This window comes from Melanostigma gelatinosum, assembly GCF_949748355.1.
Source record: "Melanostigma gelatinosum genome assembly, chromosome: 14".
NCBI lineage: Eukaryota > Metazoa > Chordata > Actinopteri > Perciformes > Zoarcidae > Melanostigma > Melanostigma gelatinosum.
Genome location: NC_136647.1, coordinates 7,805,687 through 7,830,837, shown reverse-complemented (window position 1 = coordinate 7,830,837; position 25,151 = coordinate 7,805,687). Strand labels below are relative to the sequence as shown.

At 43.4% G+C, this 25,151-nt stretch overlaps 1 protein-coding gene across 1 annotated transcript; it reads left to right on the top strand.

Moving 5' to 3' along the window:
* The first annotated feature begins 571 nt into the window (after positions 1–571).
* spry4 (sprouty homolog 4) lies at positions 572–6,577 on the top strand. Its single transcript, XM_079284215.1, has 2 exons — positions 572–767; positions 3,188–6,577. Exon 2 carries the CDS (start codon positions 3,239–3,241, stop codon positions 4,382–4,384), a length of 1,146 nt encoding a protein of 381 aa, XP_079140341.1. The 5' UTR covers positions 572–767; positions 3,188–3,238; the 3' UTR covers positions 4,385–6,577.
* The last annotated feature ends 18,574 nt before the right edge of the window (positions 6,578–25,151 follow it).

The window sequence follows — 25,151 nt, the reverse complement described above, 5'->3', positions numbered from 1 at the left end:
TCAGCATCGAAAGGATCCGATTTGCCAGCAATGAAAAAAATAATGAATTCATTGCAGATTTAGCCCCCACTCATCCCGCTCCCTCATCTATTACACAAAAGCACCATAATCACGTCTCCTTTAACATGTTGCAGGAAGCGAGAGCTGCATAGATAAATGAATCAACAGACTTAAATAAAGCAAGAGTGGCACCACAGCCGACTCTTTATGCAAATCAGTCCTGACATTGCCCTTGTGACCAAAAAAAAACAACCCACCTCCTCATTCCCTCACCCCCTTCTCACACACGCCTCATTCGCCATTTCTTCCCATTCATAAAAATCTCGGCATCGCGCCTGCGCAATGCCATTCGGAGTCCTCCCCATTCATAAAAATGTAACCTCCGCATTTCAGCCCTCCCGAGCTGCTCTGCCCTCCCATTCACAAAAAAAAGAGAAAAAAAAGCAGAGGCATCTGCGCAGTGCCGTCCCTTCCCTTTCCTCTACCCTCCCATTCATAAAAAACTCACTTCCCTCCCCCTCGGTGGTTGCAACATCATATCCAAAGCTCTGCATCCACAACCGCAGTCGCCTTTTACGCACCAGCGAGTGGCGAATAGTGCAGGATATCTGCTCTCCTTTCGAATGACTTTGCTCATATCACATCCAGACATTTGGACTTATCCTTACTCAACATTTGTGGAGCTACTCACTCACTTGGACTGGACTATAGACTGCGCGCAAGCGTCGTGCGCAACGAAGAGATGAGAATTCTGTCCTGAACCCAGAGTAAGTGATCACCTCTGGTGTTTTGCCATCGTGAAATCTTTCTAACTTGTGAGCGTGTGGCTGCACAGCCCGACTCTTTCGCCCCCTTTCCTGCCTGCGCCTGACTCTCAATCCGCTGGATCGCAGGCACGAAAGCGCTCCTTGCTAACTCTATTTTGAAACAAGCTGTTTCGCCGACCAGTCTTTGCACTTTGTGTAAATATTTAACCACCGATTTCGTACCAAAGGCAAGGTTGAGGGCGCAGAGTGGGGAGTTTTAAAGCGCGAGTTATTCGCAACGCTACTTTTTTTGACAGCATAAAAGCGTGGCTATTTGTGGCTTCCCTTTAAAGCCGCTGTCACGACAAAAGCCAGCGGAACAGATCCATGTTTCAATCTCTGTTGAAATCTCCGTCCCCTGTGAAGACTGTATGTTGTAGCATATCTCGGGCGGTTCTGTTGCGTGTCTCGCTCTCCGCCTGGTTGGTGCACCATGTCGGTTGTGTCAGGTGCCTTTGCCATTAGCTTTTTCATTTCGTGCGGCGCACTTCGAAGAAAACCAACAAATGTGTCTTTAATCGGTTTATTTTTGGTTGACAAGAGTGGGATACGCATCGAAACTATGCATGCAACCGCCGCCGATTAAAACGACCCCTCGACCGTCTGTCTGGTGGCACACAGTGTACCGTTTTCAACATAAATATCGTATTTTTCTCAACATACAGATATTAGGAGTGATGTGTGGAATACGTGGTTACAATGCCCATATAAACATGCTATTGGAATATGTCGCGCGTCCGCCTCCGGTTTTATGACTCAGTCCATTCACATATCGAAGGGAGGGACGCGCACGCACGCAGGCACACACACGCACTTGAACACGCACCGTTCCGTCTTGGAGCTCATAATGGTCTCGATTTTGACGATCACAAAAGCGTGTGCCGGTGCCAGCAATGTCGCAACAGGTTTCTCAACCAGGCTTCTGCAAATCAGAGGAAAATGAGAATAACGAGCCGACGGTCAAGCAGAGCTGTGTCGACTACACTGACTTTTTTTTTAATACATAAAATAGATCCTCAATCAGCATAAATAAAGCACAACACGACCGTTTTTAGGTCCTTGGAAAATCCAGGTTGCCTTGACAGAATAATCCGAACCATAATGCATGTCATGGTCTGAATGAGGCTGTTTTGCAATAAGCTGACTGAACACCGCAGATGTGGGTCAATGGAAATGTCGGTCGGGCTGCCGTCGTTTGTCTTCAATCATCTTATTGTTTTCTGTAAAGCAGGTTATGTATTTTGCCGGCTGCCGAGAGTTCGTCGATGAAATGAATGATGAAACCGATTTCATTCAGGCTCATCATGACTGGAGCGCATTGATTCATGCTTGCAACGCCGAGTGCAGCCACCAGCTTTCATTCACAAAAAGAGCTGCAGTTCACAAAATCAGATCCATTCACAAATTGCCAGAGTGTCCCGTTTTGTCTGATTCAAATTTGTGTTTATGTACATATATTGAGAGAGATCATTTACACCTGACACAATTAAAGGTAAAATTGTATTACTGTCGTTTAAATGACTGATTCCAACCAACAACTTACTTTTCATCGCTTCTTGCGTTCATTTGGGGTTTTTTAAAGTCCCATTTCTGGCAGTCTTCTCTCTTTGCTCTGCCTTGTTTTGCATCTTTGAGTCTTTTGCATGCACGCCCTGCTCTCTGGTGCTCCCTGCTCTTTGGAAGCGAGGCGATGAGAGCCCAACTCCTATTGTTCTAATGTCAAAGTTAGAATAGAGGAGGTTTGAAACCCTGTTGGTATTCAGTCGAAAGATCAAGATCCTTTGGAAACTACATTCAGATTATTGCAGAAAACCGGCCTTGAAAGAGGTTTTCGGTTCAGAAAGCTTTTGTTTTAAAGATTTGATAATTGTCTTTGGTAAAGCAAACTATGTGTAATACATCAGTCAGTTTAACGTGTCGTCCGAGGAGTTGATCTAAAATCTAGTGATCCCTTAGTCATTGTATGTATTACAATCGTAACAGAAGCAACGCAAAAGCAGCAGAAATTGAAATTATACCACGATAAACTGATACAAATAACAACATGACCCTCAAATAAACATTAACATGTGTGATTAAATACAAGGTTGAATACATGCAAAGGATGTTTTCTTATATCATGTCAAATAAATTGAAGACACATAATCACACTGTTCTTTATGGCGAACCTGGCTGTCATTCTTCGGATGGTTTTGTGGCATATTGACGTTGTGTAAAAGATCAAAATCTTCCCTGCCATGCTTGATTCTTAATATACTTTATTTGTGGTTTCAGATAATAAAAATTAAAAAAAGAGGATCAAAGGGGTAAAAGAGCAGGAACTTAAACAACAGCAGATGCAACCGGTCATAACTGTCTCTTGTGTGTCTGTCTTTTTGCAGTTTTGCTCAATGCTGCTTTAGAGTGAAGACGTGCGAGGCACCAGCCTACACATGGAGTCCAGGGTTCCCCACCACATCCCCGGTGTGTCCTCCTCCCTCATATCCCAGCCCCTGCTGGACAGTCGAGTGCCCTACGGCCGCCTGCAGCACCCACTCACCATCTACCCCATCGACCAGATAAAGTCCTCGCATGTGGAGAACGACTACATCGACAGCCCTGCCGTCGTCTCCCAGCAGCCCCCGAGCCAGAAGTCTGTGAACCGAAGAATTAATTGGCTTGGTCAGAATCAGGAGGCCTTCCTCGGGGCAAACCACAACCATCATCACAATCACCAACACCAGCACCACCAGCAGGGCAGGTGCGAGCCCCAGTCCCACCAGGACACCACCACCCACCCTTGGATCTCCTTCAGTGGGAGGCCCAGCTCTATCAGCAGCAGCAGCAGCACCTCGTCCGATCAGAGGCTGTTGGACCACGCTGCCCCCACCCCAACCGTGGACCACCACCCAAACCTGCAACCCCACCAGGGCCCCGTCAACACAATCACAACCCGAACTCCAGGCTGCTTCTCTTCCTCTGAATCAAAAGTCCTCACCTCCTCGTCCTCTGCTTCCTCCAGCGCCTCCTCTAAATCGCTGGACCTCAAGTCTGCAAAGATGCCTGCAGGAGGCGTGTGCACCACTGGAGGCCAGCAGGGGTTGGCGCTGATCCCTTCCTCCCCGACCGAGAAGAAGCACCTCCTTCTCTGCGAGCACTGTGGGAAGTGCCGATGCACGGAGTGTACGCTCCCCCGGACCCTACCCTCTTGCTGGGTCTGCAACCAGGAGTGCCTGTGCTCTGCTCAGAGCCTGGTGGATACAGCCACCTGCATGTGCCTGGTCAAAGGGATCTTCTACCACTGCACCGAGGATGAGGACGACGAGGGCTCTTGTGCCGACAAGCCCTGCTCGTGCTCCCAGGCCAACTGTTGCGCACGCTGGTCCTTCATGGCTGCCCTTTCAGTTGTCCTGCCTTGCCTGGTCTGCTATCTGCCAGCTACAGGTCTGGCCAAACTGGGACAGAGGTGTTACGACAATGTTAGCAGGCCCGGCTGCCGTTGCAAGAACTTACAGGGTGGCGTGAGTGCCCCTGTGTGTAAAAACGGAGGCGTGGAAGCAAAAGTTGGGACGCTAGAGAAGCAGCAGCAGGGATCATGATAGTGGACCAAACTGGCTAGCGGTGGCCTTGCTAAGAATTGGACAGGACCACACAGTACTTGCTTGCTCTCTATGGATAGGACAATCCAACACCAACCCCTTAAACTACCCCATTAATCTACTGGAAGGTGACTTATATAAAACAAAGGTACTTAAATGGCTTCTTGACCTATGTTGGATGATCAAATGGGGCCTATTCTCAGAGAGTTGGCTGGTATGAATAGCTAACAGGCTCTCTGAGATGTTTTTTTGTTGTTGTTTGTTTGTAAGAGTGACACAAGAAGAAGAAGAGACAAGATTGTGGGACTAGTGTTTGTGTTGTTTCGCAAAGATGGCTGAAGGCACAAAGTCATTGTACCTCTCTGCTGCTCCATATTTCTCAACTAATTTTGTAACGGTAACTAACCAGAAGCTGGTTGCTGATCCTCAGATAACGTAAAAGTTATTTGATGGAGGTAAATATCTGTACGCTGCCCACCACCCCCCAAAAGCACAGCCCAGTGTCCCTCTGTCTGAACAAACACAACAATGTGTGACCACCTATACTGGGGCTTTATAACAGGCCACTGCAAGAGTGAAACCACCACTTACTCACTCTCTCCACTATTATGATGAACACCATCTTATAGTGTCGCCATTTTCCCTCTTTTAGCTTAAAGATGCTAGCTTGGTAATGCTAACTATCTATCTCTAGGCATTAATCTCCACGGAGGAGCTGTAAAAACGAGCCTTTGTGAGACTTAAAGATATTAGTAATATTCCATAATTCTTACTGTCTTGTGCATAAGCAGTTGTACAGCAACGGAGAGAGAGAGAGATGGTCACTTTACCGTGTGTTTCCTGTTTATGGGGGGTGAATCCCAGATATTCTAAAAGTTGTTGAATGCTGTTCACCGATCACCTCAGAGGTAATGCATGTCATGACCTGCATGCTCTAGTCTAATGGTTAGCCACCATGCTAGAAGTCGATGTGTCGTAGAGAAATTGTGTAAAAAAAAAGTACACCCAACCTTCTCAGGGACTGTTTCAGTAATCCTCTCTAGAACTTGGCCTACAGCATGTTGATTTCTAAACTGCCTCAGAGCCTGGTCTACTTCCTCTTTGCACAAGAAGGCAAAGAAACATTTAGGGGCAAAAAGGCAATAGTGAATAATTTAAAACAAGTAAGCTACGTGAGCGACAAACTGGCCAGGAAATAAAGGTTTCCAGAGGAGAGGGGATGCAGGTGATAGGGAGTGAAGAGAAGACATAGCAAAGTTCTTGTTGTGTTTATATCGAGTCAGCCTTTGTCGAAATCAAACCTGCCACTTGCACAACCTTTTTAGGAAGACGCAAACCCCTCAAAGGATGTACTAAAGCACAGTATTAACCACCACCTCAGCTATCTCACGTTACGTTTGCGTGCACTACATTTAGTCCACACACCCCAATCCCCCTCTACACACAGTGTCTTCATTAGAGTCTAATCATGCTGCATAGCTGCGTTAGTCAGATAGTCTGTCTTTTATTCTGAAAGTCTATTTTTGTGGCTTGCATGATGTTCTTAGGACGTTGCCAAAGGAAGCTAGCGTACAGTAGCTTGTTTTCGCTGTCTGAGTGATCACAGTTGTTATGCACATTTGCCAAATGGAGTAGACGGCAGTTGGTTCAGGCATTCTGACCTTTAATACAGATGGCCTTTTTGGCATAAAGGCAGACTGTCTTTGTTGCTCCATAAACACACACCTCTTTCATGTTGGACCCTTAACTTCCATTAGGGCGCCTACCTTTGCTCATAGCTGTATTTGTCTTGTTGCACAAAGCTGATATCACACAGGAAAAAGAGAAGAAAAAACCACACACACTGTCCTTAGTCTTGAATGTATGAGGCAATATTTTCAAACCTAGCAATTCAGTCCGAGAGAAAGGTGCCAAAACTGAGAATGATTGTGTGACTGGGCAACGGCCTAATACATGTAAGTGGGCGGCAAAAATCACAACTGTTTTGATGATACATTTAGTAATAGAGCTATGCAGGTGAAATGTTATTTGCTGTAAATAGTTTCACAACATTTGTGTTCTTTAGAAGAGACTTTTAAATGTCCTTGAAAGATTGCATGGTACGTTATAACTACAATTCAGTACAAAATATATAGAGAATATATTAGATATATATTTTGAGGGTAAGATTGAGATGTTTTTGAGGTTGTGAGAATTTAAAAAAAAAAAAAAGGGAGGGAGGGAGGGTGGCTCGAGGAAGGTTTGGGAAAGGGTAACAAAAATGACAGGTCTTTCTATCACGAGCACTTGATTTAGAAAAGTATGCCGGGCAATAACAAAAAAAGAAGAAGAAAAACTCCTGCTGTTAATGCTATCCATGGCTCATTAGCAGTCGAGAGGCTAAGCTAATTCCCTGGTTCCTCTCCGAGTCCTACAGACTGTGGACTCATTGAATCCACACAGGGAACACAATCTACCCCTATCCGGATCAACCCATTTCCTGCTGTTACTGCTCAGTGTCTCAGCTCTCTCCCCTCTTTTTCTCTCTCGTGTTTTTCCCCCCCCCTTCCTCTCTTCCCTCGTCTTCCCTCCTTCCTCTCCGAGAAATAGTCCAACAAAACACCCCTGGCCTTGATTGACAAACACAGCTGCTGTGCATAAACTTGTCATACCACAGAGACGGGAGAGAAAGACAAGTCTGTCTCTCTTTCTCTCCAAATCCCCCCGTCTTTGTTTTTCCTCTGGATTTTGTAGATCTGTGCCATCTTTTTAATCAGTGGACCTCTTTTTCCAACAGTTGCTGCCTCTCTTTTCTTTTATTACGCAGCTCTGTCACTGTAAGAGTAATACTCTTCACTTCGTGTTCGCTTTATACTTTTTTTTTTATGTGCTCGCTGGCCTGTTCAAGGTGTGGAATAATCATTCAACAACGACAACTCAATGATTAAAACATTTTCATTCTTCTCTCTTTTTTTTCTCTGCTACAATGCTGTGACTTTTACACACCCACACCCCCTTTGTGTCGCTTATTTTGCGGGCACAGATTTATTTTTTCAACCCAAACAAGAGGAAAGGTCTCATACAGCTGGGTGATGATACTCCATTCCTTTATGCCTTCGCAATGTCAATGTTTGGGATTAAGGACGAGATCTGTGCTTTTTGTTTTGTTTAGATATAACAAAAAGAAAACAAAATCTCTCATATAAAAGGTTCCCTTTATAGATATTTATTTTGAAGTTCTATTTTATATAGTATTTATTTAGATGGCAACTTTTTGTTTGTGAAGAAAGCTTATGTCGAAAAGGAATGTACATTGACAATGGAAATATATATTGTTAAAATATACCAGATTGTTGTGTCGTTACTTTTGTGAGTAGTTTTCACCAAAATAACACACACACACACACACACACACACACACACACACATCATGCATTCTTAACATCAGAATGACTTGCATCTAGCAAGACATTAAGTGGGATTTTGGAGAAAAAATACTCTTCTCATGTTGAGATAATTGTATTAATCAACGCTTGATGAGACAAAAAATATCAACATGCTGAGTAAAAGTTGAAGTCCTGCAATAAGCGTGCACATGTAAAGTGCATTTTAGCACAGAAATCCTTTTTAAACAGCTTTTAACGTCTCCGTAACTCTGTAAGATTATGAAGATACACTAATTACTAGATGCTGCTTACTTAAACTGTTAATCATTTTCTAAGACAACATTTACGGGCTTTAGTTGTTTTACATCAACACTTCAACTTCCTGAGGTCCCCCGCTTCCTGTGTCTGAATAGATTGCTCCCTATAAAACACTGGTAGGTCACTGAAGGCCAAATAAAGCAGCGTCACCTTAAACTGAAAGAAAACATTACATAAGCAACAGGAAATAATTCCATGACTTCCTCTGGACCATGTAATATGAGACAGATGGTCACTTCATATTAGAGCTGATGCTTGATGGCTGCTGTGTTTGTGTGTGTGTGTTTGACTCACAGGTTAAACTTCCTTCTAGTTTATAGGGGTGGTCTGTTATAATCTGGATGTGTAACATTCCTTTCCTTCCAAAGCACCTCCTTAAGAAGCTGGAGCACACAAAATCTTCCTGTTACACAAACACACTGTCATCACCCCCCATCCCCCAGCCCACCTGTGCTGCTGTTGCCCCGAGGCACTCTTCCTCCCCTTATGCCCTTCCCCACTATACGCTTGTTTCCTGGGTGTTTACCCGAGTGCACCTGGGAGAGGAGAGTGGAACAAACGAACGACACCGAGTGTGCGAGAAAGGCAGAGAAGAGACAGCTAGAAAGGAAAAAGAAGACATAAAAAAGCAGTGCAGTGTTCCAGCGCCGCATAAAGAACATGTTTCCGCCGCAGAAGCCCTGCAGGCGCTGCACTGTCTGCAACAACAGGTGAGATCAGAGACCAACCTGCCTGTTTACCTGCCGGTCTGTCAGCACCCACCTGGAACAGCACGCACACACACACACACACATACACACACACAAACACATGCCTTTGACTTCCTCCACGCATTCATTGTCATCTCCACCCCACCGGTCCACATACATATCATCAACACAGGAAGCTTCGGCACAGGCAGGTGAAGGAGAAACCATTTATTATCAGCTAGTATTGTGGCAGACTGGAATCACTGAGGAACCGGTCCTGGGTCCCAAACTGTGCATGCAGATAATTACTTGTGCTGTGGTTTGGCCTGCCGCACTACCAAAAGGATTTGGTTCACCACAGGAGACAATGCAACCAACACCCACCAGACAACAGTTGAAACTAATTCTTGAATGTTTAAAAAAAGCTTCTGGTAGGTCAGACTGCTTCTGCATGTTTGTGTTTCGCTTCGTTTGCAGCGTTATTGTACAATGTCAAGAATAAGGCCGTCACACCCAGCACACACACACACACACACACCTACACACACAAAACACACACACACACACATCAGATGTTGTTACGGCAAAGTATTTCTGGTGTGCTGGTAATTTCTTACACATGCAGACATCAAACCCAAGTATGGCAGTGTTACATGAATGAAGAGGGAAAAAGTGCTTTAATGATTATTATTAAATGAGCTCCATATTTTTCTTTATCAAAGAGACTGTATGGGATAGAAAGATAAGTGTGTCAGTGGCCCTCAGGCTGGATGGGACTTTGCTCCAGTGAGGCCACGTGTGTGTGTGTGTGTGTGTGTGTGTGTGTGTGTGTGTGTGTGTGTGTGTGCATGCGTGCGTGCGTGCGTGTGTGTGTGGATTGGACCGGCATTACATTGAGTCCCACTGAAAACAGAGGTTGTGCTGCGATATTGCAGGACAATGAGATCATCAGGTGCAACCTCCAAGCAACATAATCTGACTTGACCCGTCTCATGTTTGCCTTCTGATCCGTTGCATTTCACGGCCGGTAGAACGCGTCCTAAGTCATATCGCCGTACATCGATGTGACCCGAGATACCACCTGAAGGGGCAAACCTCCACTTTCCAGCGTTAATCTGCATTTGAGTAACATATGTTGGAACCAATGCTGTGAGGCCGTGGGGAAAACCACTTGCCAGTTTCCTGCAATGAATGATGTTTCCCCTCAGCTGGTCTCTGAATCCGTTTGAGATTTTCAAGAAGCTAACAGTAATTTTGACTTTCCACCACTTATGTGCTTCAAGTTAGCTCAAGTAAATCCCCTGCAGTTTGCTGTTTAGATGACATATTGCAAAAGCAATTTTCACATCTGGTGTAGCGCTCAACCGAACCCCTTTGGACCGACATCCCCCAGATGCACACACACACAGACACACACTTTCCTCTCTTTCCCTTTTCCTTTCACCCCCATTCATCCCCCTCTCTCTATTTCTCTGTCTACAGAACACAATCTATGAATGCAGATAGATATTTTTTTTTATTAAAACAAAATGTGACAATTTGGCGATCTGTCGTTGATACAGCTTTGGAATTTTTAACAGTGACAACTCGCTCTGTACAATGCAGGTTGTGCAAGACTTCAAGCTATGATTACTCTCATCCAGGAGATGACAGAATTTCGGCAAAAGAAAATGCTAATTAATGCAAGTTTCCCTCAAGCGGCCACCAAAATGAAGCAAAGGCTTAAGTGCCAGAAGGCGCAGTTCTTTGAATGGCCACTTGAGGCTGGCTCTTAGGGAGAGTCAATCCCCAGAGGCCCCTGTGTCAAAATGCCCAACTTTACAGCATAAAGAAACACATTTACAGCCTGGTGAACATTTTTGGTCGATACAGTTAATTTCCCCATTCAAGCCTGATAGCTATCATTAGCATGAGATGCTAACTTAGTATCTGCTATGCTCACAATACCCGGCATTGCAGGGCCTCGCGCTTTCCCAGCTCCACCCTCTTGTCCAAAGATGGTCACGTCTGGCTCCAAAAAAACAACAACATGACAATGGCCAAGTTGCAAAATGGAGAGAAAGGGTTATCGCAACCCGAACCCGGGACAAAGCGGTCAAGTGGCATGCGCTGTTATCACCTGGCTACCAAGGCACTGCTACTTTGATGTTTTTATGTGCAAATTGAAAGGGGTCATAAAGGAGACTTGGTTGCCCTGATGTAGGAGCAGAATGATGACGGCAGGTGGGGAGGAGTTTACGTCCGTGTGTATATATGTCTGTGCATATCGGTGACTGTTTGAGGGATTCGTAATGCTCGTACACACATGAGATCCAGCGCAGGTCTGCATGAATGCACGCTCTTATATGGGGCAGACATGGCAAGTGCACGCTGTTTGGAAATGGAACCCCTGACATTTAGACATGCGGATTGCAAAATCATGTCGACTCCCACCACACACTCACATGGGCGCAGATGTCCAAACGCACACAGTATCGCCTCCTCTGCCCCCCCACTCTTTACTCTGTGGAATTCAAAAATAAAATGAACTTAAGTGTGACAGGACGGCTTGAGCTGCAGGAAAAACACACATTTCAACACTTGGGAAGTGGCGGGGAAAGCCGAGAGGAGAGGAGCGGGAGCTGCTTGGACAGCCGAAGGTGCGCAAGGAGCAAAGGAGCGGTTGTTTGGGATTCTGAGAAGCTTGTCCGATTGAATGTGCAATGCAGTTCGGAAATGGTCAATGAGAGCCTCGGTGTGCTTGAGCTACAACCGTAGATATTAAATTTAAAACATCTAAGTTTTTCATGAAAAAATGTCAGCCCTGACAGCTGTTGTCAAACATCCAAATAGTTTTCACTTCCAGTATATCAGAAACCAAAGCGGTGGCGCTGCAGCATTTTTTTACAGAACAAAATATTTCCCAGTTCACGGCTTAAAGTGCTCCTTTAATCCGAAGGAGGCGAAAGAGGAAGAACGACAGAAAGAAGAAGAGAAAAGAGAGATTAGCCACGATTTTTAGTGCCGCAGTTGCCTGCCTACCAGCAAGTCAGCCAGGCAGTCAGCCTGTCCACCATGAAGCCAGTCACCCAGCCAGCAAACAAGCCAACCGGTCCATTTCATTCTGTGAGGCCACTGGCATGGGACCAAGTAATGCCACTAAACAAAGAGCCACTGTCTTGCATCACTTCCCCTCAGAGAGGCCATCCAGGCCGCAGCCTCTTATCACCAGGCACTGCCAGTCTGCAGCACACAGAGGCCTCCACCGCACCGGCCTCTTTACTGCTTTCTGTTACAGCCTTCTCCCATTATACCACCATTATACTAACCCTGTACCCAAGGGGAGGGTTTCATTTCAGCTTTCAGGAGTTTCGACAAAAGGGGCAGCACATAAAACAAATCAAACCCATCAAACAGCATTTCCACTTCTCGTCAGTGGACTTCATGACCGCAGTGGTGTTTTTAAAACTTGTTTCATCATTACAGGCCTAAAAAAGTGATGTTCTACTCTATCCTGTTCTATTGTGATCCTATTATTTTCTTATTGCAGAAGTTAAGCAGCGAATGTCTGGAATCTTAATGGGCAGCTTTGCTCCTCAGTATTCTGCCGGTGTAGTTTGATACTTCCTTCCATTCCACAACCTCTGTGTGTGTGAGTGTGTGTGTGTGTGTGTGAGTGTGTGTGTGTGTGTGTGTGTGTGTGTGTCATGGATGCGTGTCTGTTTTCAACAGGCCCTGTTGCGGGGGGGGGGGGGGGGGGGGGTGGACATGTGTAAAGGAACAGTTGCATTCCATTCAGATCCTCCCCTCAAAGGGAAAACACACACACAAAAAAACATACTCATTCAAATCTGTACAAAGTAAGCTTAGAAGAACACACGAACCTCTGCCTTCTCTCCCCTCTTTCTCACTCGTTCTCTCTTTTTCTGAACAACAGCGGAGGAGAACGGTCCCCCCCGAGGCGTCGGAGGGGCCAACACTGAACCGACCAAACTTGGCTTCCGACCCCGGAGCAGCGACACGCCCCCTTGGCGGCAGCCTGCAGTGCATTCCTGGTGAGAGCATTGTCAAAGCCAAGCACTTCCTCTGGAGCAGGGCCAGCCCCGCCACAATAACATCTCATCCATTTATCTCTTGGCTTGAGTCTCTTACACTCAGTACCGACACAAACAGAGAACAAACACACATGTGCATACATAATAAATAAACTGTGTGTACATGCGTGCACATGTAGAAAAGTATTGCAAAGCGTTGTTTTGAATCTGTCCAAGTGTTCTTATTATATGCTCTTCATGTAATCTTGTTTTCTCTTGTTTAAAGTAAAGCTGCTACACAGACTCTTTCCCTCTCACGTTTACACTAGATAGCAAATAGCGTCACCTTCATCCTCCCCTGATGGGATACAGCCGATATCCTATCCTCCTCGGCCTCATGGGTCTCTTCACACATTTTCAGTGGATGTATTTTCAGATGTTCTCACAGTGAAAACTATTATTTTGTTTGGTTTCTTTGTGGGCAGTTAATTAGAAAACTTTACAAGAAACACGAGTAATTGTGAAAGCTAATATAGCGTTTACCCATTTGTTTGGGGAAGAAGAGAAACAAACCTTTGGGACCTTGTGAGCTATGAAGTCTCTTAGATTTAGGCTATGTTAATAGTTACTCTTTATAATTATTCATGGCAGAATATAGTGAAAGGTGCCCGCTTTGATTTCACAAAACCCAATATGATGTTTCAAAATTGCTTGTTCGTCTTTCCTAGATTTGGCGTGTCTATTCTGTCAGGGCAAATGCAACAGGAGCGAAACACACACAGAAAGAAGAGGGAGAAACAAGGAGAGAGAAAGACTTATGTAACAGGTACGACTTCACAGGAAGTCAGGGCCATTGTGTGTGTGTGTGTGTGTGTTTGTTTGTTTGTTCCCTGGCCTGTGTATTTCTAGTATGCAGTGTGAGTGTACCCATTCATGTATGACAGTGTGTTTGTGTGTTTGTCAGCTTTGTGATCCACAATGAGGCTTCATATTGGACTCAGGGGGACGAATTGATGTCCAGTTTGAGTCTTGCTTCTCAGTTCCCCGCGTTAACCGCTACAAACATGCAGTCATATTCCCGTATAATATGGGGGGGATGGTGTTTTTCATTATACGGTTGGTGTGTTATCATATTCATAAACATTGGTGTTGGTCTTGAGGTTTACTGACAAACGGTGGGCCATTTCTCTGCTGTACTGAGGCTTTTTCCTTAAAATTGTGGGCTCGAATGCTGTCGAACTAAATCGCCAGCACAAACAAGGACAGTTGGCGTACATGGATTCTCTCGTCATAGTGACAGCCCACATGACCAAGAACCTCTGTCCGCTCACCTTTATAGGACATGAATTAACTTCCAGAGACTCAATGACCGTAACTGTCACTGAGGCGAGACCCAGAAGAAACAAACCCAGACATCACAGTGGACACACGAAGCACACATGTGAACTTCATAGACACACACACGCCAGCCTATAGACTGTGCTTCATCATGCTATAAAGTAACTAATGCATACACGCATGCACAACACTAGTATGGACTCCCTCTCACACACCCTGGGGACTAGTAGAGTTTAGTTGTGAAGGCTGGATATGTTTTGATCAACTTACAGCAGCTTTGTATGACAACAGTGGTCATGCCAGTGACTGAAATAATGATGTTACACACATCTGTTACTTCACTGAATCTGCCAATTCGCTCTCAGGCTCCAGAGAGGAGAGGAGAGGAGAGACCCTATACTTTATGAAACGTTCCTCTTGTATATTTCACGTGGTCACATCTTCTTCTTCAGCCGATCTCTCACATAGCTCTACCGTGAAAAACCCTCTGTCCTTCCTGTTAACATACATCTGTTTAGTCAATATCATGAGCAACAAGGAAAGTCACCACAGCAACCCACCAGAAACAACTCACCAGCTCTCACACTAGCTGACCTATGGGCAAAGAGAAAAGAAGTCAAGTCATGTTTTCTCAGATGTGTGAGAGTTGTGTGTATGTGTGTGTTTGCATGTTTAGGACTTGAGGGCGGGGTAATGTTGGCATGTCTCACCACGGTTCAATGTTTCCTTTTAGCTGTGTTGGCCCTCTCTTGTTCCTGTTGGCTGACCTTTTCTCTTCCTGTGAAGTTCCTGTCATGCATTCTCTGCTCTCGAAGGTCACAGATCTCTCAGCCGAAGCCAGTTGTACTGAATGATAGTTTAGCAGGAGGTGTATTATCCCAGGAAAAAAAAAAAAACATGGTCATGTAGAATTTTGTGACGAAATCCTTAAAGGGAAATGCAGGTATTAATTGTAACCATTCTGACTGAAGACTCATTTATTTTGCACCTCCGTTGTAGAAATTCCGAGAAGCTGCTAAAATAAAATGCACGAGATTTAAAGATGTAATCCCCTGACTGCCACCGTGGTCACATAGACCGCAGTCACCTCATACATTATTGCCATATAAGGTCATTTTAAAATCTTGAGTTATCCCACAGCTCAATGCGGTTGAGATCAGAGCTGCCACAATGTCAGGAACACAGCCTCTGATTGGTCAACAGACCCAACCCAAGGCATCAGAATTGGTAGTGGACAGCTAACAATAACTGTTTTCAGCATGAAAAAAGGCTGTAATACAAATCCACAACGACAATCAACACTTCATGTTTTTTGATGATTGATAAAGTCTCCAAAAAGACGCTGCAGTTGAAGGCTGGAATACAAAGCTTCTGGAAGGGATACGATCGCATGCTGCAGCTCAGAGAAATGAAGGATGTCTTATACGACATTCCACCTTAAGCACACAATATGACAGGCTACAAGTTATATATGAGTGTAGTTGTATTTCAGCATTGTAAAGCAAATTGATCCGTTCAGAGAGAAGACCATAAATCAATGCAATCAATACAAACGCATCCAAACATTGTAAATTGGCACAGGACATGGAACAGGCTGCCCTTCTTGCTCTTTGTGCCACATATGCAACAGAAGAGAAGAAATCCCCAACATCTCCAACTGCAAACGAGATCAGTAGTTACTCTTTGCATTATGAATTTGTAGACTATGAAGTTGTAATACCTTTAAAACCTCCCCTGAGCCTTGAAAATCTAATTTTTCGGGCATGAAATCATCCTTTATGGGTGCCATCTGGAGTGAGCACACAGGGCCACAGTGCCACAGTGATGCACGAAATAAGTGGGCTCCACAACACGGAAGAAAGCCTTTAGGGCATGTGCAATATTAAATTGACAACCTACTCTTTTAATCTTACTCAACAAAGTGCTCTATCCAGCCGCCAATCAATAGGCCTCAATGGACAGAACCTCTGAAAACACGGAGAGAGCATTACAAACCCTCTGGATTCACTCTGTGCCAGCCATTGTGAAAAGTGATTTCGTTAATAGTTTCCAAGAAAGGGAATCTCTAGGAACTAGTTTAGCTGAACCACATAATCACACTCACGTTCATGCACAGACGTACAACTGCAGCAGAATGTATATTAGCAGCATGCCTTGTACATTTTGTGGCAGTGGTGTGAGAAGTGGTCTGGCCTGTGAAGCCCTGTGGCCGGGAATGCTACTCCTATGGCTCTGTGTGTGTTAGCCAAGGATGTGGTTTGTCTCACCGAAATGCTTACGAGACGGATCCTTCAGACCCCCCCTCTACAGTATCTTGCATGCATGTGTGTGTGTGTGTGTGTTCGTGTGTGAGAGAGTGAGAGAGAATCATTCAACAGCCGCTCCTCCGTCCAGGAGCATCGGATATTGGATTAGTGTGTTAATCTTCCTCTCGTTCTTTTCTCACGTTCCTCTTCCCTGGGTCTGTGTGTGTGTGTGTGTTTGTGTGTTTTTGTGTGTGTTTGTGTACACTTGCTTTCTTCAAAACCTCCTCACAGACCCGATTCATCCTTTCCTTTCCTGGCGATGGCCTATGGTGCTGTAAACAGGAGGCCCAAACGTCCATGTATGTCCACGCTGCCATCCAACTATGAAACGGTCCCAGAAAACTGCAAGATGCATTTTTAACAGCTGTTTTTTAGTGAAGCATCCATCAGAAAAAATGAGTCATTTTTAAGCGATAGATTAGCTTTCATTGCTTAGAATGAATACTTATCCAAAGACGAGGACAAAAAAAAAAATTGCACTTGGTATTATTGTAATGTTTCCTCTAACAACCATGTTGGAACCATGGAAAAGACATCTGTCTTACTTCCAAGCTTCAAAAATGTTATTTGCACTATATCCTGGCTATACTGTCATGCCAGAGTGAGTATTATTTATTCACTTTTTGTGTATTTTTTCACCAGTATGTCACATTTGGCACGTATGTTCTTTATCCCAAAATCTCTTCAGTACAATGTTTTAGGGAAATCTGCAGTCTCAACTCAGGTTATATATTTTAATACATTGAAATTAGGGGACATTTCTACAATTGTGTGACATACAAGGATTGTTGAAGGATGGAGGATTTTTTCAAAAGGAGCTTTAATGTCTGAAGTCTGATGGGACAAGAAACAGTTTCGCGCATGAAAACTGTGCGTGCAGAACTATGGTAAGTATGTTATGTCAAAGTTGAACCTTGAAGTCCGTCTGCAATCTGTGATGGATTTTCACAGCAGGCCATTTGGGTAATAAGTTCACTGTTTGCCTTTGTATTCTTTTCCTAATAAGTTTGGCTGATTTCCAAAAGAGAGACTGGAGCACACTGATGGATTTGCAGTCGTTAATAAAGCAAACAGATCAACCTTTTCAACACCACTGAGTCCAGAGTCAAATTGGACACTTTTGTGGCAATTTCACGTGTTTATTATGCATAATACTTGGAGGGGAGTGAGTGGGTGAGAGACAAACAGAAAGAGAGAGTGAGTGAGGAACACTGAGGGAACAGAGACAGAGCACCTGCTCAGCGACCTCGGGCCCAGACAAAGACACCTCTGTCCCACAGTACAATGACGTCCGGAACACTGGAACTTCCTGTGTCTGGTGGGACGAACGAATAGCGCAGCAAGCTAGCGGTTGGTGCGGGCCGATTCTATTTACACACACAAAGCGGCGGGCAGTCATCTCACCAGAGAGAAACGTTTTAGTTTTCAGTCAAATTATGACTTTTTCAGGGAAAGTGGTCCTTTGAGTCATTTTAAAATGCCTCGCAGTTTGGAGTCTGATTAAGATGATGAGTTTGCTTTTTCTTACAGATGTTTATGTATTTTCATCAACATGAATTGATATAATCCTTTGTTGTCTTTTAGATAAAATGCAGTAAGAGAAGACAGGAGTCTCAGAATTCAGCTCAGCAACAGGGCCGTGATATTCAGTGTTAGGTATTTGTCCATCACCTCAATGTCTGTCTTTGATAACAGGAAGGAGACTTCTAAAATCAACAAACACGTACTTGGATTTTTGGAGCTGTACAGTCCAAGGAAATCAAGCCATGACATTCATGACCTCGCTTTCCTGCTAACAGATGTAGAAATATATTTGTAACTGTTGTTGTTTTTGTGCTGCAGCTATAGTTGTCACTCGCATTCAAATTAAATACACATTTGGAGCTTACTGGTTAGCTGCCTCCAACTTTAATCAATAACAGAGAGAAAAATAGCAGATTTATTTCTTATTTTAAATACTGCTATTTGACATGCAACAACATAATGCCCAGGTCTATTTCATTTATGTTTGAAGAATACAATATATTTCCCTTCATACAAGCCAATCAGTAAACCTTAAAGCAACTCTGTAAATGCAGAGATGTCCAAAAAAAGGCCATTATATGACCAAAAGTAAACAATCTATTCTATGTAACTTTAAACTCAATAAACACTGTATGCATCCTGACGATTTATGTTACAAAAAATGATGTTAAGGCGGGTAGACTGGTTTTTGGTTCGTTTCCAGTGACTTTTTCCATAAATGCGACTTCTGTAAACCAATTACATACATTCTGACTCGACCGAACCCCTGTAGTAGCAAAGCTGTGTCACAGTCATTATGGTACATGATACATGGGAAAAGACCAGGGCACTGAGCCTCGCCGATAGGACGATGCGATTGAAGTTTGATCCTGCGCCACCAATTATGTGGTTGCTATGTTTCCTCTGTTGCTACCCTGGTATCTTCCTTTCACGCGCATGAGAGGAGGAGGACGAGGGGAGAGGAAAGGATATCATGAACGCATGTTGTATGTGTAGGGGAAGTCAAAAACATATTATTGTTGGGGCTAAAAATTTGGAATTTACATGACTTAACATTGTTTGTCTTTCTTGCACTGCATCCACTTGATGCATTTGAAGTTTGGTTTTTAGGTGTCCCTCCTTTCTGTCTTTGTTGAAACATGTTGGCTATACATACGAGAAACATGCAGCACCAGTTCATATTCAGCGATACGTGTACTCAACAGCAAAGATTCTTGCTACGAAGTACAAAAAAATCGATTTCATTTCACACCTTCAACGCACATTCAGAGCCGCTGTCGAGTAAGCAAAGGTGTAAATACTGAATACATTCACTGTTCGCTCACAGCAGTAACTGCAATAAACATTACAATTTCCAACAGACCTTGAGGATCTTTACTGGTCCCACTTTCTAATAAGGTGCCCAGATCAATTATGAGCCAAAAACCCAAAAGTTGTTCTTAATAATGGTTTATAAAGGAAGTAACCAATATAATATAACTAATAAACATTTAGAACGTGTGTCTTGTTAGAAAGGGGTTCCTCTTTATTCGCATAGTCTTGGATTGTAAAATATTTTAATTCTGCTCACTAAGTGAACATTTTTTAACAATTATGTAATTGTAAATACCTTAACAAAGTTCTCCTTAGCAAAGCATCCAAACATACAGAATGCATAGATGTCATATGTGTGGAGAAGGGCACTGTCAAATCGATCAAACTCCGACGTATAGAAGGGAATGTATTAAAACAAAAACCAGTACATAGAACGAAGATAGATCCAAAAAAAAAATACTTGGTTGTTTGTTTTAGTGATACCACTCGAACTCCTTCCCTGATCAGATAATCACAGTTTGTTTGACACAAAGAACCACAGAATTGCACAACAAATACTTAAAATTGTGGAGGTTTCGGCTTTTTTGCAGGCTTACACGATCCATGGTTTCCCAGATACCACTTCTTTCCATCCCATCTCAGAAATGCCAAAACCAACACAGACCAATGAAATCTTTTCTTCAGCGCAGCTGTGAATTAACCTGATTTAACCACATTATTTTTCTAAGGCTTCTTATATTCATACGATGGCCATAGAAATGCAGCTCGTAGGTATTTTGACAGCGACATACATTTTATTAAGCCACTTCTGCACTCCAGCACTTTGAATTCTAACTTTGAAATACTGACGTGATGTTGAAGTAATTATTTTAGGCTTTTAATTGTGTGATATTTACATCCACAGCTGATGAACGGTGCAGCCAATTTAGCCACTTCAACCCACCGTCCATCAATTCTATGGTGGCAAAAAGTAACCATTGCCACCACAAGTTAAAGGAATAGTTTGACATTTTTAGAAATACATCTATTTACTTTCTTGCCGAGAGTTAAATGAGAAGCCCGATACCACTCGCATGTTAGTATGCTAAATATAACGCTGTAGAGCCATCAGCTTAGCTTAGCATAAGAACTGGAACAGAAAGCTGATCTTTGTTCACAGGTAAAAAAATAAAATCAACACCTTTATAAAGCACTAATTAACACCTGTCCTATTCTGTTGCAAGAGATACACCAATATCGGATATCGGGCCAAAACTGACTCAAATAGCTGGACTGGGTATCGGTGACAATGGGGCCAATCAGTTCAATTCTTTGTTTGTGTACTATACACTTTATATAACAACCGAGTACATTTGTATCTACATATTTATTTGTTATATTTTGTTTTACAAAGTTAGGAAAGCAATGTTTAAGCCAAGCCTGATGTTCCCTTACACACAAAAGAATGATCCCAGTCTCATGCACGCCGTGCAGCATACAGCTTATTAATCAAACACTGGTAACACGTCAGAACTTGGTATCGGACAATAAGCCACCGTACCACGATCGGTATTGGGAGACCAGTCGAATCGGTGCATCGCTACCTTTAGCTGATGCAAAAACCAATATGTAAAAATAACCACTCCTGCTTTTAGGGCAGAGTTACAAGATGTTTTTTATTTGTAATGCCCCTATTCTGACTGGAAAACGTGTAGAGCATGGAGAAGAAATTACGCAATTTCAATACTTGATTGTAGGAAACAAAGACTGAGAATAACAAAGAAAACTCATCCACTTTTCTGTGACCTTAATCATCATGTGGACAAACGGTTTCCTTGATTTAACCTCTAAGATACGGGCATTCCATCTTTGCGGCATAACTAGTTATCTCCTCTTATTCCTCTCTTCCTGTAACAGAAGGAGACACCCCGCCCCCCTTTAACTGTGGAAACCTCGGGACACAGAGTCCAAGCCCACGGCCCGCTCGGAGTATCAGAGCTTGTAATATTGCTGCTTAATGAGGGAAGAAATAGCAGCGGTTACCCATTTGGTCCGAGTCCTCTTTCAGTCGCAGAGTGTACGTGTTTGTTTGTCTGCACATGCCTGAACGCTCGTGTGTGTGTGTTTGTGTAGCAAGCACGGCTTAATGCTGTGTGTGTGTGTGTTTGTGTAGCAAGCACGGCTTAATGCTGTGTGTGTGTGTGTGTGTGTGTGTGTGTGTGTGTGTGTGTGTGTAGGTGTGTGTGTGTGTGTGTGTGTGTGTGTGTGTGTGTGTGTTTGTGTAGCAAGCACGGCTTAATGCTGTGTGTGTGTGTGTTTGTGTAGCAAGCACGGCTTAATGCTGTGTGTGTGTGTGTGTGTGTGTGTGTGTGTGTGTGTGTGTGTGTGTGTAGGGGTAAATGAATGTGATCGTGTTTATTTGCTGGCTGTGTGTAGGATACAGGAAGTCTTGGGGGCCCAGACTCTTGCTGTTTGTTATGGAGTGAGGAGGAGGAGGAGGAGGAGGAGGAGGAGGAGGAGGAGGAGGTGTGTGTGTGTGTGTGTGTGTGTGTGTGTGTGTGTGTGTGTGTGTGTGTGTGTGTGTGTGTGTGTGTGTGTGTGTGTGTGTGTGTGTGTGTGTGTGTGTGTGTGTGCGAGCGAGCAAGAGAGAGAGCGAGAGGCAGTAGAAGTTAAAGCCATGTCTGCCATCTATAACGGCTGGGCATGGAGTCTTCGTGGAGCCAGAGCACGGTGTGCACACACACACACACGCACGCACACACACACACACACACACGGTAACACTTGATTTGAAACGTATACCGTAGTAGTGATTTATAGAGGCCTAATGATGCACTCAGGCCTTGAGCTGATTCATCCCTTATGTCAAGTCTTACAAAGTTTTCATTTTACATCTTCTTCTTAAATTACATGAAAGTGGACTCTTGTATCAGCTTAACAGGCACCGACGTCTCATTTACAGTGTCGATATCAGAATCCACATAAAATCACTGCCAGATTGTTTGCAGATTCAGATGTACAGGGGGAAAAAGATCCCAAAGAAGCTGTACCTCCAGCAGAGTCAGAGCGTGTTGTGTTCACTCAGTGAAGGGAATAAATGTGTTCTCTTTTTCATAAGAATACACGGTTGATGGGAACAATTCTGAAAAAAAGAAATGTAATGTCGTAATAACTGAATTACGTTTTTTTTTTACCAACAATGAACGTATCCGGCAAGTCACAATATGCTCGTACTATATGGAACATATCTGCAAAATCTTTCACGGACATATATTTCAATTGTTTTTCCAATAATGTCCACTTGTAGCAACGAAAGCATCATTATCTTTTCATGGATATTTTTTTGGGCAGCACTTGGCTCAGGTTAGAGAAAGATTATAGTCCGAGGAAGTGAAACGGTCAAAAGCAGAAGACATTACGCATTTACTTTAATGACAAGTGATGGAAACTCGGATCTTCCCCAACCTAACCAAAGTACATTTGGTTCTTAAAAAGTCTTGAAACGCCCTCCGTCTACACCAGCACACTCCCTATGACTTGCATGTGGTACAAAAACGTGACACTTCCTACTGTTCGCTAAGAGGAATTTTGCCACTGAATATACTCTGGGCATTGATTATGTTTCCTCCAAAGTAGCAAAACAAATTGGTGATATATAAACGCAATCTCAAGGGACAGGGTTGGAAATGGATGTGGTCTTGCTGGCTTCTCCTACTGAATAATTAGTAAATACCTCCAATTGGTAAATAACTCTGGATGTAAAGCTTGTGTTGCCAGGTGGCAAAGGTGTATCTATTTTTAATAAAAGTTTTGATTTCGATGGTCAAAAAGGCTTAGTGTGGTCAAAAGAATTACAAAAATTAATCCTTAATGTAGATGTGGCCCAAGTCTTGAAATACAGCTCAATCAAACGCTTGTTTTACGGGTATATCAGGGCATTATATTCCTTATTTGGAGATCTGATTTGAAATATGGGTAGAAAGACATCCACTAAAGGTCACAGGTGGATCAAAAACAGGGATTTCAGAAATACTTTAACGAAACTACAAAGACTTTTTGTAAAGCAAACTGGATGAAGAAGGCTAGAACATCTAGATAGACATATAACATAATAACTTATCTAATCAAAGGGTTAGGTTGTTTTTTTAATCAAATTATTTTATAAAATACCATTTTGCCTTGCTTGTTTTGCAACACAATGAAAACAAAAACGCTCCCCTCCCTCTCTGTTTTTCGCCTCCTGAGGTTTTGCTGCAGTTTCCTTAAGTAATTTGACAGTTCCACCACATCCAGTTTGGTTTCTGGCTGGTGTCTTGGCTGGGAGCCCCAGCAGAGCTTTTTCTGGAGCCTTCTTCTTCTTCTTCTACCCCCTGCTACAGATCAAACGTGTGGTTTCATCTCCGAGGGCCTCCAAAGCACATGGCTGTCATCCCAGTGGAAAAGAAGGACAGAGCAAGAGAGGCAGAAGGGTGTGGAAAGAGTGGAAGGATGAAAAAGAAAAGGAGAAAGAGCTGAAGAAAGTGTTCGGAGGAGAAAAAGACTGAAATGTCCAGTGACGGACATTTGTGCTCTGTGCAAACAGGCCAGAGAAAGTCTTCATTCTTCCTTCTATTTCGTCCCCACCTTCCTCCCTCCACCCTAGGACATAAACACTAGAAAGCCAAAGAGTCTGACCTAAAGTCACCAGTATAACACAACAATATGTTTTCCAAGAATTTGTAGAGAGACAGAGAGAGAGATAGAGGCAGATAGATGAAGAGTGGGAGAGGGAGGGGCTGAGTAATTTACACCAGGAAGTAATTATGTAAATTCTAAGCCTGTTCTTCTAGTTTACAGTCCAGCCATAAACCCACTGTGATGTCTGGCTCGCAATAAACATTATTTATTTCTTTGTTTATTAATGCTTCCTGCTCCTCCCCCATGTTTCTGTGTTGTTTTTTAAAAGAGAGAAACTAATACGAAACCCCACTGACAAAGAGGCCCAGCCAAGTTTAATGTCGAAACATTCGGTGCAAGATTAAAAGTATGGGTCGGGTATGTTCACGTAATTATTATTTATGAAACAAACACGAGTGCTTGATGTGGCTTCGTGACATGTGGTTTGATATATTTTGTGTTTGTGGAATGAAAAGCTGAAGTTTCAAAGTGCGTATTAAGCAAATTTAAAGGCCTCAGGACAAAAAGTGAAACTCAATGAGGTCAAACTTTGCAGATCAACGTCTTGTATCACTTACAATGGCCAAGATTTTTTATATGCACACATGGAGAAACACAACCCCATCTGATCCTGTACAGACCAACTTTTCTCCATTGTCATGCTACCAACATTGTTTTTAATCACATTTTTTAATACAGTTCTTCATCTTGTCTGAGACTGCATCCAAACTAAGCTGCATAAATTCCTTTTCGCATCCTTTTCCCATCAATGTCACACCGAAAAACAGATGCACATGTATGATGAAGCTAAGTGTGGCAGTTAAGTGTGGCTGGAGAAAACAACAACGTAAGCCTGCTGTGCACTTTTGAAGTATGATTAAAACCTTTCATCATTACTTTAGTAAGTTCATACCAAGTAACAAGGCGAAGGTTTTGGACCACCGTCCACATTTTGACTTCGTCTGAAGCTATACGTCTTATTTTCAAAACATCTTGGTTGCCCTGTCACAACATCTGCAAACCTGGGTTGGGTACCAGTAAGCCACCCACTGAAAAACACCAAAGAGACGCTATAGTACGCAGAGACCCGGCAGCTTGTTTTCAACTGTCAGAGGCGGGATTCCTTAATGACATGTTGTATCCCATCCTAACAGTAACATCCTCCCCACAGGGTAAATAAAAGCTCAAAGTTAGTGTGTGTGTGTGTCGGTGTGTGTTTGTGATCAGATCAAGATATATGATCTTCCCCCCTCAAAGGTAAGAGC

Excerpts from the sequence above, each read along its gene's own strand:
- spry4 (XM_079284215.1), top strand. The coding sequence starts at position 3,239 with ATGGAGTCCAGGGTTCCCCACCACATCCCCGGTGTGTCCTCCTCCCTC.